At 43.0% G+C, this 12,444-nt stretch overlaps 1 protein-coding gene across 1 annotated transcript in view; it reads right to left on the bottom strand.

Annotated features, from left to right (window-relative positions):
• Positions 1 to 12,444, bottom strand: part of mst1rb (macrophage stimulating 1 receptor b) — a 289,557-nt gene that overhangs the window by 59,717 nt on the left and 217,396 nt on the right. Inside the window, exons 9-10 of the mRNA XM_063067700.1 lie at positions 10,905 to 11,075; positions 2,648 to 2,741 (exon numbers count right to left, since the gene is read on the bottom strand). Coding sequence (XP_062923770.1) covers positions 2,648 to 2,741; positions 10,905 to 11,075 — 265 coding nt within the window. The remainder of the gene's footprint in view (positions 1 to 2,647; positions 2,742 to 10,904; positions 11,076 to 12,444) is intronic.

Here is a 12,444-nt window from a genome sequence, read left to right as displayed (position 1 = left end):
TACAGCCACAACAGACGCTTCTCCAACACAGACTGAAACAAGGCTTTCCAGGCACAGATCTATGGTCTCGCGAGACTAACGGATACCACCACCAATGTACACTGAGTGGCTCCTTTTCCTATCATTGTCATTACTAAGTTCATTTGTCTCTTAGAAAGCAGATTTGAATGCATGAAAGCAAAATTCTTTTGAAATTTGTTTTATTTATTTTCTTATTTACTCTTACTGTGCCTCAAGGCTGTGTGCTGAGCCCTCTTCCATACTCCCTTTTCACCTATGACTGCGTTCCTGTACATGGTTCTAACTCCATAATCAAGCTCGCAGACGACACCACAGTGGTTGGCCTGACCAGAGGGGATGAAGAGACGGCCTACAGGGACGAGGTCCAGCACCTGGCCGTGTGGCGTGCCGACAACAACCTGGCCCTTAACACCCAGAAGACCAAGGAGATTATTGTGGACTTCAGGCATGCTAGGAGCCACACTCACGTCCCCATCTACATCAACGGAGCTGTAGTGGATTGTGTATCAAGCTTCAAATTCCTTGGTGTCCACATTTCTGAGGATCTCACCTGGTCCCTGAACTCCTCCATCCTGATTGAAAAGGCACAACAGCGCCTTTATTTCCTGTGGAGCATCAAGAAAGCTCACCTCTGTCCCAGGATACTGACAGACTTTTACTGCTGTACCATTGAGAGCATACTCACCAAATGCATCGCAGTGTGGTATGGCAATTGTCCCGTATCAGACCGCAAAGCACTCCAGCGTGTGGTGAAAACTGCCCAGCGGATTATCGGCACCCAATTGCCCACCATTGAGAACATCTACCATAAACACTGCCTGGTCAGGGCGAGAAGCATTATCAAGGGTGCATCTCACCCTAACCATGGACTTTTTACTCTCCTCCCATTCTGCAGGCACTACAGGAGCCTCCACTCCCACACCAGCAGGCACAGGAAGAGCTTCTTCCCTGAGGCTGTGACCCTGCTGAACCCCACATCTCAGCGCTAAGCAGTATTGCACCCATATTGTACTGTCTCAGTACTTTTATATTTGTGTGCTGTAGCACTTACCTTTTTTTTCCACAGTTATTTTGTAAAAAAACACTATTCTTTGCATTTCTGGTTAGATGCTAACTGCATTTCATTGGCTTTGTATCTGTACTCGGCACAATGACAATAAAGTTGAATCTAATCTAATCTAATCTAATTTAGAGATACAGCACAGCCACAGGGCTTTCTGGCCCAACGATCCCACACTGCCCAATTACACACGTGACCAATTACCCAACTAACTCATACATCTTTGGAATCCAGAGCACCCAGAGGAAACCCACATGGCCACGGGGAGAATGTACAAGCTCCTTGGGAATTGAACCCCAGTTGCTAGCATTGTAATAGTGTTATGCTAAATGCTACACTATCATGGCACCTAGTAATCCATATATTCTGGCTATACAAATGTTCAAAGTACACTTATTGTCAAAGTATGCATGCAGTATACAACCCTGATGTTTGTCTTCTCCACAGACAGCCACAAAACAAAGAAAAGCATGGAATCATTTGAAGAAAAACATCAACCCTGCAACACACAAAAAACTATTCGCACGAACGGCAGCAAGAACATCAACCGCCTGCCTTGCACAGAAAACAAATCCCTCAAACGGCAACTAGAACATCAACCGCCTGCCTTGCACAGAAAACAAATCCCTCAAACGGCAACTAGAACATCAACCGCCTGCCTTGCGCAGAAAACAAATCGTGCAAGCAGCAACAAGAAAGAATGAGCGAAAACACAGAAAATAAAACACAAGGAAGTCCATATTCATTTCAGTTCAGAGTTTATTATCTGTAGGCTGCCCCAATTGAAAGTCAGCCAAAACAACAAAATAGCAACAGAAAAGGAGCAACCAGGAACAAGTCCAATCATCAAAATAAGGAGCCAGAACCTCGGTATCATCCTCCAACAACAAGATCAGTGAAATCAGCTAAATGGATTCGATCAGTGCTCCATCTCTAAGCTTTTTGGCCTCAAGCTTGCACCCTACCCTGAAACTTCTTGGAGACAGCAAAGCACCAAGTTGCTCAATTACGCCGAAAGTACACCTTCAACGGTAGTTCACAGGCTCCACAGTATCAGAATCGGATTTAAAAGAAAAAGAAGACATAAAAGAAGTGAAAGAGACAGACCATCTGGAGAATGCTGCCTGCGGTAGTAGCATTGTTCGCTGTCGACATCTTCTTCCGGTTGTTAAAATGTGATCAGCAAATTCACTATGATGTCCACAGTTGCCAGAGATTTGTGCTTTGCTACTCACCTGTCATTGTTTTGTGGATCATAAAGACTTAGGAAATATTCTTAGTTCTTATATTTTAACAATCAAGGGTGTTTAAATCTCAGGTGCATTAACCAGACTCCAGGCAAATACTGGGATGAACACTCAAAATTGTTTCTTCCTGGATTTACAATTATCTCACAGACATAACTGGCCATTCAGAAACTTAAGATGTCCCTTCAAGGTCTTTTCATACTGACAACAGGGAATTCGTGGTTTTGTTTTTCATCAGTGTTTTGGAGGGAAAAGCTTGAGAACAGGGAAGTTCACAACAGGAAATAAAAACAAAATACTTACAACTTCATTGACCTACCTTTTCAAACTTGTTTCCACTTTCATCAGTAAATACAAGCTTTGGCTGATACACAGAATTCAGATTGGTTCCATTTATTGTGACATTGATACCCCTGTGGAAAATAGCAACATTTATTGCTGGGGAGTGTAAGTGTGCTTATACTATTAACACACAGACATACACAAGAACGCATAGTCAAGTTATCTCAGTAACTCATCTATCATAACTCTCAATATTTTAGGAAATACTTCTACCCCTCCACCATCAGATTTCTGAATGGACAATGAACCATAAGACCATAAGACATAGGAGTGGAAGTAGGCCATTCGGCCCATCAACTCTGCTCCACCATTCAATCGTGGGCTGATCTAATTCTTCCAGTCACCCCGCTGCCCTGCCTTCTCCCCATACTCTTTGATACCCTGGCTAATCAAGAACCTACCCATCTCTGCCTTAAATGCACCCAATGACTTGGCCTCCACAACTGCCATGGCAACAAATTCCACAGATTTATTACCCTCTGACTAAAGTAATTTCTCCTTATCCCTGTTCTAAATGGACATCCTTCATGCCCTCTTCTCCTAGACTCCTCTACCATGGGAGATAATTTTGCCATATCTAATCTGTTAAGGTCTTTTAACATTCGGAATGTTTCTATGAAATCTCCTTCATTCTCCTGAACTCCAGGGAATACAGCCCAAGAGCTGCCAGACTTTCCTCATATGATAATCCTTTCATTCTTGGACTCATTCTTGTGAATCTTCTCTGAACCCTCTCCAATGTCAGTATATCCTTTCTAAAATAAGGAGCCCAAAACTGCACACAATACTCCAGGTGTGGTCTCACGAGTGCCTTATAGAGCTTCACCATCACATCGCTGCTCTTATATTCTATACCTCTAGAAATGAATGCCAATATTGCTTTCGCCTTCTTCACCACCAACACAACCTGGAGGTTAAACTTTATGGTATCCTGCACAAGGACTCCCAAGTCCCTTTGCATCTTTGCATTTGAACTCTCTCCCCATCTAAATAATGGTCTGCCATTTATTTCTTCCACCAAAGTGCATGACCATACACTTTTCAACATTGTGTTTCATTTGCCACTTCTTTACCCATTCCCCTAAACTATCTGAGTCTCTCTGCAGCCTGTTTCCTCAACACTACCCGCTCCTCCACCTATCTTCGTATCATCGGCAAATTTAGCCACAAATCCATTAATCCCGTAGTCCAAATCATTGACATACATTGTAAAAAGCAGCGGTCCCAACACCGACCCCTGTGGAACTCCACTGGTAACCAGCAGCCAGCCAGAATAGGATCCTTTTACTCCCACTCTCTGTTTTCTGCCGATCAGCCAATGCTCCACCCATGCTAGTAACTTCCCTGTAATTCCACGGGCTCTTAGCTTGCTCAGCAGCCTCATGTGTGGCACCTTGTCAAAGGCCTTCTGAAAGTCCAAGTTCACCACGTCTACTGCATCTCCTTTGTCTACCTCGCATGTAATTTCCTCAAAAATTTGCAATAGGTTATTCAGGCAGGATTTTCCTTTCAGGAAACCATGCTGGCTTTGATCTATCTTTTCATGTACCTCCATGTACTCTGGAATCTCAACCCTAACAATCGATTTCAACAACTTCCCAACCACTGATGTCAAGCTAACAGTTCTATAGTTTCCCTTCTGCTGTCTCTCACCCTTCTTAAATAACAGAGTAACATTTTCCAGTCTTCCAGTACAATACCAGAATCTATCGATTCTCGAAAGATCTTTGTTAATGCCTCCGCAATCTCTCCAGCTACTTCCTTCAGAAGCCGAGGGTGCATTACATCAGGTTTTTTTGAGAGTGCAGAGTTTGTATGTTCCTGTCAGGATTAAAGGCAAATTGAATAGGAATAAGGAACCTTGGTTCTCAAGGGATATTGCAACTCTGATAAAGAAGAAGAGGGAGTTGTATGAAATGTATAGGAAACAGGGGGTAAATCAGGTGCTTGAGGAGTATAAGACGTGCAAGAAAATACTTAAGAAAGAAATCAGGAGGGCTAAAAGAAGACATGAGGTTGCCTTGGCTGTCAAAGTGAAGGATAATCCAAAGAGCTTTTACAAGTATATTAAGAGCAAAAGGATTGTAAGGGATAAAATTGGTCCTCTTGAAGATCAGAGTGGTCGACTTTGTGCGGAACCAAAGGAAATGGGGGAGATCTTAAATAGGTTTTTTGCGTCTGTATTTACTAAGGAAGCTGGCATGAAATCTATGGAATTGAGGGAATCAAGTAGTGAGACCATGGAAACTGTACAGATTGAAAAGGAGGAGGTGCTTGCTGCCTTGAGGAAAATTAAAGTGGATAAATCCCCGGGACCTGACAGAGTGTTCCCTCGGACCTTGAAGGAGACTAGTGTTGAAATTGCAGGGGCCCTAGCACAAATATTTAAAATGTCGCTGTCCACGGTTGAAGTGCCGGAGGATTGGAGAGTGGCTCATGTTGTTCCGTTGTTTAAAAAAGGATTGAAAAGTAATCCAGGAAATTATAAGCCGGTGAGTTTAACGTCAGTAGTAGGTAAGTTATTGGAGGGAGTACTAAGAGACAGAATCTACAAGCATTTGGATAGACAGGGGCTTATTAGAGAGAGTCAACATGGCTTTGTGCGTGGTAGGTCATGTATGACCAATCTGTTGGAGTTTTTCGAGGAGGTTACCAGGAAAGTGGATGAAGGGAAGGTAGTGGATATTGTCTACATGGACTTCAGTAAGGCCTTTGACAAGGTCCCGCATGGGAGGTTAGTTAGGAAAATTCAGTCGCTAGGTATACGTGGAGAGGTGGTAAATTGGATTAGACATTGGCTCGATGGAAGAAGCCAGAGAGTGGTGGTAGAGAATTGCTTCTCTGACTGGAGGCCTGTGACTAGTGGTGTGCCACAGGGATCCGTGCTGGGTCCATTGTTATTTGTCATCTATATCAATGATCTGGAGGATAATGGGGTAAATTGCATTAGCAAATTTGCTGATGATACAAAGATTGGAGATGTAGTAGACAGTGAGGAAGGTTTTCAGAGCCTGCAGAGGGACTTGGACCATCTGGAAAAATGGGCTGAAAAATGGCAGATGTAGTTTAATACTGACAAGTGTGAGGTATTGCACGTTGGAAGGACAAACCAACGTAGAACATACAGGGTTAATGGTAAGGCACTGAGGAGTGCAGTGGAACAGAGGGATCTGGGAATACAGATACAAAATTCCCTAAAAGTGTCGACACAGGTAGATAGGGTCGTAAAGAGAGCTTTTGGTACATTGGCCTTTATTAATCGAAGTATTGAGTATAAGAGCTGGAATGTTATGATGAGGTTGTATAAGGCATTGGTGAGGCGGAATCTGGAGTATTGTGTTCAGTTTTGGTCACCAAATTACAGGAAGGATATAAATAAGGTTGAAAGAGTGCAGAGAAGGTTTACAAGGATGTTGCCGGGACTTGAGAAACTCAGTTACAGAGAAAGGTTGAATAGGTTAGGACTTTATTCCCTGGAGCGTAGAAGAATGAGGGGAGATTTGATAGAGGTATATAAAATTATGATGGGTATAGATACAGTGAATGCAAGCAGGCTTTTTCCACTGAGGCAAGGGGAGAAAAAATCCAGAGGACATGGGTTAAGAGTGAGGGGGGAAAAGTTTAAAGGGAACATTAGGGGGAGCTTCTTCACACAGAGAGTGGTGGGAGTATGGAATGAGCTGCCAGACGAGGTGGTAAATGCGGGTTCTTTTTTAACATTTAAGAATAAATTGGACAAATACATGGATGGGAGGTGTATGGAGGGATATGGTCCGTGTGCAGGTCAGTGGGACTAGGCAGAAAATGGTTCGGCACAGCCAAGAAGGGCCAAAGGGCCTGTTTCTGTGCTGTAGTTTCTATGGTTTCTATGGTTTATGGTCCAGGAGATTTATCCACCCTCAGACCATTAAGCTTTCTGAGCACTTTCTCGATCGTAATTTTCACTGCACATAATTCACTTCTCTGACACTCTTAAATGTCCGGTATACTGCAAATGTCTTCCACTGTGAAGAGTGATGCAAAATGCGCAATCAGTTCCTCTGTGATCACTGCATCTCTCATTACAATATCTCCAGTGCCATTTTCTATTGATCCTATACCTACCCTCAACTCTCTTTTACCCTTTATATATTTAAAAAAGCTTTTACTATCTTCTTTGAAATTAGTCGCCAGTTTCCTTTCATAATTCATATTTTCCTTCCTAATGGCCTTCTTAGTTTCCTCCTGAAAGTTTTTTAAAGCTTCCCAATCTGCTATCTTCCCACTAGCTTTGGCTTCCTGTATGCCCTCTCTTTTGCTTTTACTTTGGTGCTGACTTCATTTGTCAGCCAGAGTAGTGACCTTCTTCCATTCGAAAATTTCTTCTTATTTGGAATTCTTATTTGCACTTTCCTCATTTTTCGCAGAAACTCCAGCCATTGCTGTTCTGTTGTCCTTCCTGTTGGTGTCTCTTTCAAGTCAAACTTGGCCATTTCCCCTCTCATGCTATTGTAATTTCCTTTATTCCACTGAAATACCGACACATTGGAATTTATTTTCCTTCTCAGATTTCAATGTGAACTTGATCACATTGTGATTACTGTTCTCTAAGGGTTCCTAAACCTTAAGCTCTCTTACCATCTTCGGATCATTGCACAAAACCCAATCCAGCACAGCCGATCCCCAAGTGGGCTCAACATCAAGCTGTTCTAAGAAGCTTAGACATTCTACCAATGCTCTCTCTTGAGGTCCTGGTTTTCCCAATCCACTTTCATGTTAAAATCCCCAACGATTATCATGGCATTGCCCTTCTGACAATGACAGTTGTACAACTGTCATTAGGGTCCTTTTACTCTTGCCATTTCTTAACTCAACCCATAGAGACTCTACACCTTCTGATCCAATGTCATCACTTTCTAATGATTTAATATTATTCCTTATACACAGAGTTACACCACCCCCTCTGCCTACTAACCTATCTTTCCGATACACCGTATATCCTTGGACATTCAACTCCCAATGGCAGCCATCCTTTAGCCAAGTTTCAGAGATGGCCACAATGTCATACTATAGCTGGATTTCAAGATTGTCCATTTTATTTCTTATGCTGCATGCATTCAAATGTAACATTTTCAGTCCAGTATTTGTTGCTTTCTGTCTGAACTACACCACGCCTCTATTGCCCTGTAGCTCACCCCACTAACAGTGATTATGACTCATCTCCTGTCTGTCCTTTCTATCATCTCTGGTGCACGCTATCTTTGATTTATTTCTGTTTTCCCCCTTCCACAACCCTATCACTCCAGTTCTCATACCCCTGCCAAATTAGTTTAAATCCTCCCAAACAGCTCTATTAAACCTGCCTGCTAGGAATTTGGACCACTTTGGGTTCAAGAGTAACCCGTCCTTTTTGTACAGGTCATACCTCCCCCAGAAGAGGCCCCAATGATCCAGAAACCTGAAGCCCTGCCTCCTACACTGTTCTTCACCCACGCATTAACATGCCTGATCGTGCTATTCTTATGCTCATCCCAGTCCAGGTGTCACAGCTCCAAGTGCTCCTGTCACCACTGGGATTACTCTAGCTTTAACCGTCCACATCCTTTCTATCTGCTCTTCAAGCCCTGGTATTTCTCCAGCTTCTTATATTCTTTCTTCCTGATGTTACTATCATTTGAGATTGCCACATCTATTACTATTGCTTTCTTCTGTTCCTTATCCGGTATTGCTATGTCTGGTTGGTTGGCCAGTACCTGCTTATCAGTCTGTATTTAGAAGTCCCACAGGATTTCAGCTGTTATTCTCCACTACCTTCTCAGGTACTTCCCATTTGGTCTGGGGAGTGTCCAATCCATACTCAGCACGGATGTTCCTGTACACAATTCCTGCAACTTGGTTATGTCATTCAGTGTGCACTGTCCTTGCTTGCATCTTGCATCCTACTACTGCAGTCTCAGCATATTCCTTGCACAGTCTGCTTCTGGGCCCTGTCTGGTGTGATAGACCTCTGCTCCTATTGCTCTTGTGTTTACCACCTGTTCTTGTGCAGCCATGAGCAGCGCCTCTGTGCTGTCCCCCAGCCCACACACACAGTACTGTGCAAAAGTCGTTGATACATACAGTATACATAGCTAGGGTGTTTCAGACCTTTGCACAGTACATTTGACAATGTGGAATAGAGAACGAGTTTGTAAATCTGGCCTCCTGCCAGATGTTGGGAATGGCGAGGGTCAGCGTGCAGCATCACGGGACTGGTGGGGGACAGAGAACGAGTGCCGGGGCAAAGAGTGGTGCGGGTGCAGACACAACCAGGCAAGGCCTTTCATTCTAAATAATTGATTTATCAATCAATTCAGAATGCCTCCTTGGTGCTTCCCTCTCCCTTCCCTTTCCTAACCAAGATTCCTCTCTCCCTGCCCCCTTCCCAATCTCAATCCTCAATAGAGACACATATCAGGATCAAATTTATCATCACGCACATATGTCATAAAATTATTTTTTTTGTGGCACCAGTACAGTGCAATACATAAAATTATTACATTTCTATGCAAAGGTTTTGGGCACTCCAGCTATATACTGTATAAATGCCTAATTATTTTGGTCAGTACTGTATTTTTACATGTATTTTTGTTATAATTTATAGTGTGTATGTACTGTTGTGTGTGTGTATACTGTAATGTGTACATACTCTACTGTTCTGTACTGTACTGTAGTGTGTGCATACTGGACTGTTGTGTGTGTGCATACTGGACTGTTCTGTGTGTGCATACTGGACTGTTGTGTGTGTGCATACTGGACTGTTGTGTGTGTGCATACTGTACTGTTGTGTGTGTACATACTGTACCGTTGTGTGTGTGCATACTGTACTGGTGTGTGTGTGTGCATACTGTACTGTTGTGTGTGTGCATACTGGACTGTTCTGTGTGTGCATACTGTACTGTTGTGTGTGTGCATACTGGACTGTTGTGTGTGTGTATACTGGACTGGTGTGTGTGTGTGCATACTGGACTGTGTGTGTATACTGGACTGTTGTGTGTGTGCATACTGGACTGTTGTGTGTGTGCATACTGTACTGTTGTGTGTGTACATACTGTACCGTTGTGTGTGTGCATACTGTACTGGTGTGTGTGTGTGCATACTGTACTGGTGTGTGTGTGTGCATACTGGACTGTTGTGTGTGTGCATACTGGACTGTTCTGTGTGTGCATACTGTACTGTTGTGTGTGTGCATACTGGACTGTTGTGTGTGTGTATACTGGACTGGTGTGTGTGTGTGCATACTGGACTGTGTGTGTATACTGGACTGTTGTGTGTGTGCATACTGGACTGTTGTGTGTGTGCATACTGTACTGTTGTGTGTGTACATACTGTACCGTTGTGTGTGTGCATACTGTACTGGTGTGTGTGTGTGCATACTGTACTGGTGTGTGTGTGTGCATACTGTACTGTTGTGTGTGTGCATACTGGACTGTTGTGTGTGTGTATACTGGACTGTTGTGTGTGTATACTGGACTGTTGTGTGTGTATACTGGACTGGTGTGTGTGTGCATACTGGACTGGTGTGTGTGTGTATACTGTACTGTTGTGTGTGTGCATACTGGACTGTTGTGTGTGTGTATACTGGACTGGTGTGTGTGTGTATACTGGACTGTTGTGTGTGCATACTGGACTGTGTGACTCTCAGTCTAACTGGCTGAATCACCAGCTGGGATGGAGGAGCCACTTCACAGGGTTGGAAAAAGCTGCAAAGGTTGTGAACTCAGCCAGCTCCATCATCGGCATGATCTTCAAAAGGTGATACCTCAAAGAGACAGCATCCATTATTAAGGATCCTCAACACCCAGGACATGCCATTTCTCATTGCTACCATCAAGGAGGAGGTACAGGAGCCTGAAGACACACACTCAACATTTCAGGAACAGCTTCTTCCCCTATGCCATTAGATTTCTGAATAGATAATAAACCCATGAACACTACCTCAGTATTTTCTCCCTCTTCTTGCACTACCTATTAATTTAATTTTCTTTTTTTTAATATATACTTACTGTAATTTCTAGTTTTTGTTATTATGTATAACAATGCAGTGCTGTTGCTAAACAACAAATTACATGACATATGCTGGTGATATTAAACCTGATACTGACTCTGATAATATTTCACTGCTGCCTTATAAATCCATTTAGAACAGAGAGCTTCCTGCCTCACTACTCAACCTGGTCATTTGGAGAAGGCTTGGTTAAATGGTGTCGTCTCACCTGTTGATGCTGCACGATGGGGACATGTCACCGATGACAGGATTCTTCCGGTACTGGAACTTGAAATTGCCCTTGACTGGTACATTAGTTGAGTCCATTGTCACCACAGGAAACTCCTCCATCAACGTCTTCATTTTTGGAGTTATGCATTTGATAAAAGTATTATTTTGCCTAAGATTGAATTAAGTACAAAACACAACATGGAAACCATAGCAGTATATGTTGCTTATAAAATCTGCCCAGTTACAACGTACCTTAGCAGGAACAAGAAACACAGCATGGAATAGGCCTTTCAGGCTCTTTGAGCCTCACCAGCAAACCCCGATTTAACCCTAACCTAATCATGGAACAATTTACAATGACCAATCAACCTACAAACTGGTATGTCTTTGGACAGGGGAGGAAACTGGAGCATTGGATTCCATGTATTCCATTGGGAGGACATACAAACTCCTTTCAGAGGACACCCGGACTGAACTCCAAACTCAGACGCACTGAGCTGTAATACTGTTGCACTAATTGCTATGCCACATGGTGCCCATACCTTAGCAAGAACAAAAGGCAACAGAAAATCTTTTTATCAAAGTGGTAAGGTTTACTTGTTCACAAATTGTTCAAATTTAATATGCAGGCTCAGCAACCAATTAGAAAAAGAAATGCAATGCTCGCCTTTTGTGAAAGACACTTTGAGAACTTGTGTAGAGATATTTCTCCTAGTGTACAGAACTCTGGTGACCAAGAGAGAACTCCGGTCTCTCTAAAAGGAAGATATATTTGTGATAGAGGGAGTGCAACAAAGGTCAACCAGTCTGATCCCATGGGTGGCAGGTGTGGCACCATAGTGTACTGGTTAGCATAATGCTTTATAGCATCAGCGATCAGGGTTCAATACACACATCTGTCTGGAAGAAGTCTGTATGTTCTCCCTGTGACCATGTGGGTTTCCTCTGGGTGCTCCCACATCCCAAAGATGTATGGGTTCGGGTTAGTTATTTGTTGGCATGCTATGTAGGCGCCAGATGTACAGTGACACTTGTGGGCTGCTCCCGGCACTATTCTTGGACTGCGTTGGTCGTTGCACATAATGCATTTCACAGTATGTTTCAATATTCATGTGACAATTCACTCTTTAATGTCAGTGTGTTGTACAGAAAGAGATTTAAAGGTATAAGCCTATTTTTTTTAAAGAAGAGTTAAATGTAATGTCATTGAAGTGTATAAAATCCTTAAGGGATTTGGCAGGCCAGACACTGAGAGACGTTTCCTCTGGCAAGTTCTACAGAATAAGGAGGCCACCATCTCAAAGAAAGTTGTAGCCATTGAGGACAGAGACCGGAAGAAATTTCTTCACCTAGAGGGTGGTGAATCTTGGATGTTATTGAATGATGCAAAAGGCAAAAGCAGCAAAATAGCTAGTTCCTCCTACTTAAACCCTCTATTCTTACATTATGGAGAAGGAAATGTTCAACACACAATGAAATTCAGGAAAATCAGGGCCTTGGCTTCAGCAAGGACCATGACATTAAAGGACCACTAGCAA

The sequence above is a fragment of the Mobula hypostoma genome, chromosome 15 (genome assembly GCF_963921235.1).
Source record: "Mobula hypostoma chromosome 15, sMobHyp1.1, whole genome shotgun sequence".
NCBI lineage: Eukaryota > Metazoa > Chordata > Chondrichthyes > Myliobatiformes > Myliobatidae > Mobula > Mobula hypostoma.
Note: the sequence above shows the minus strand (reverse complement) of the source record. Positions and strands in the feature narration are given on the sequence as shown.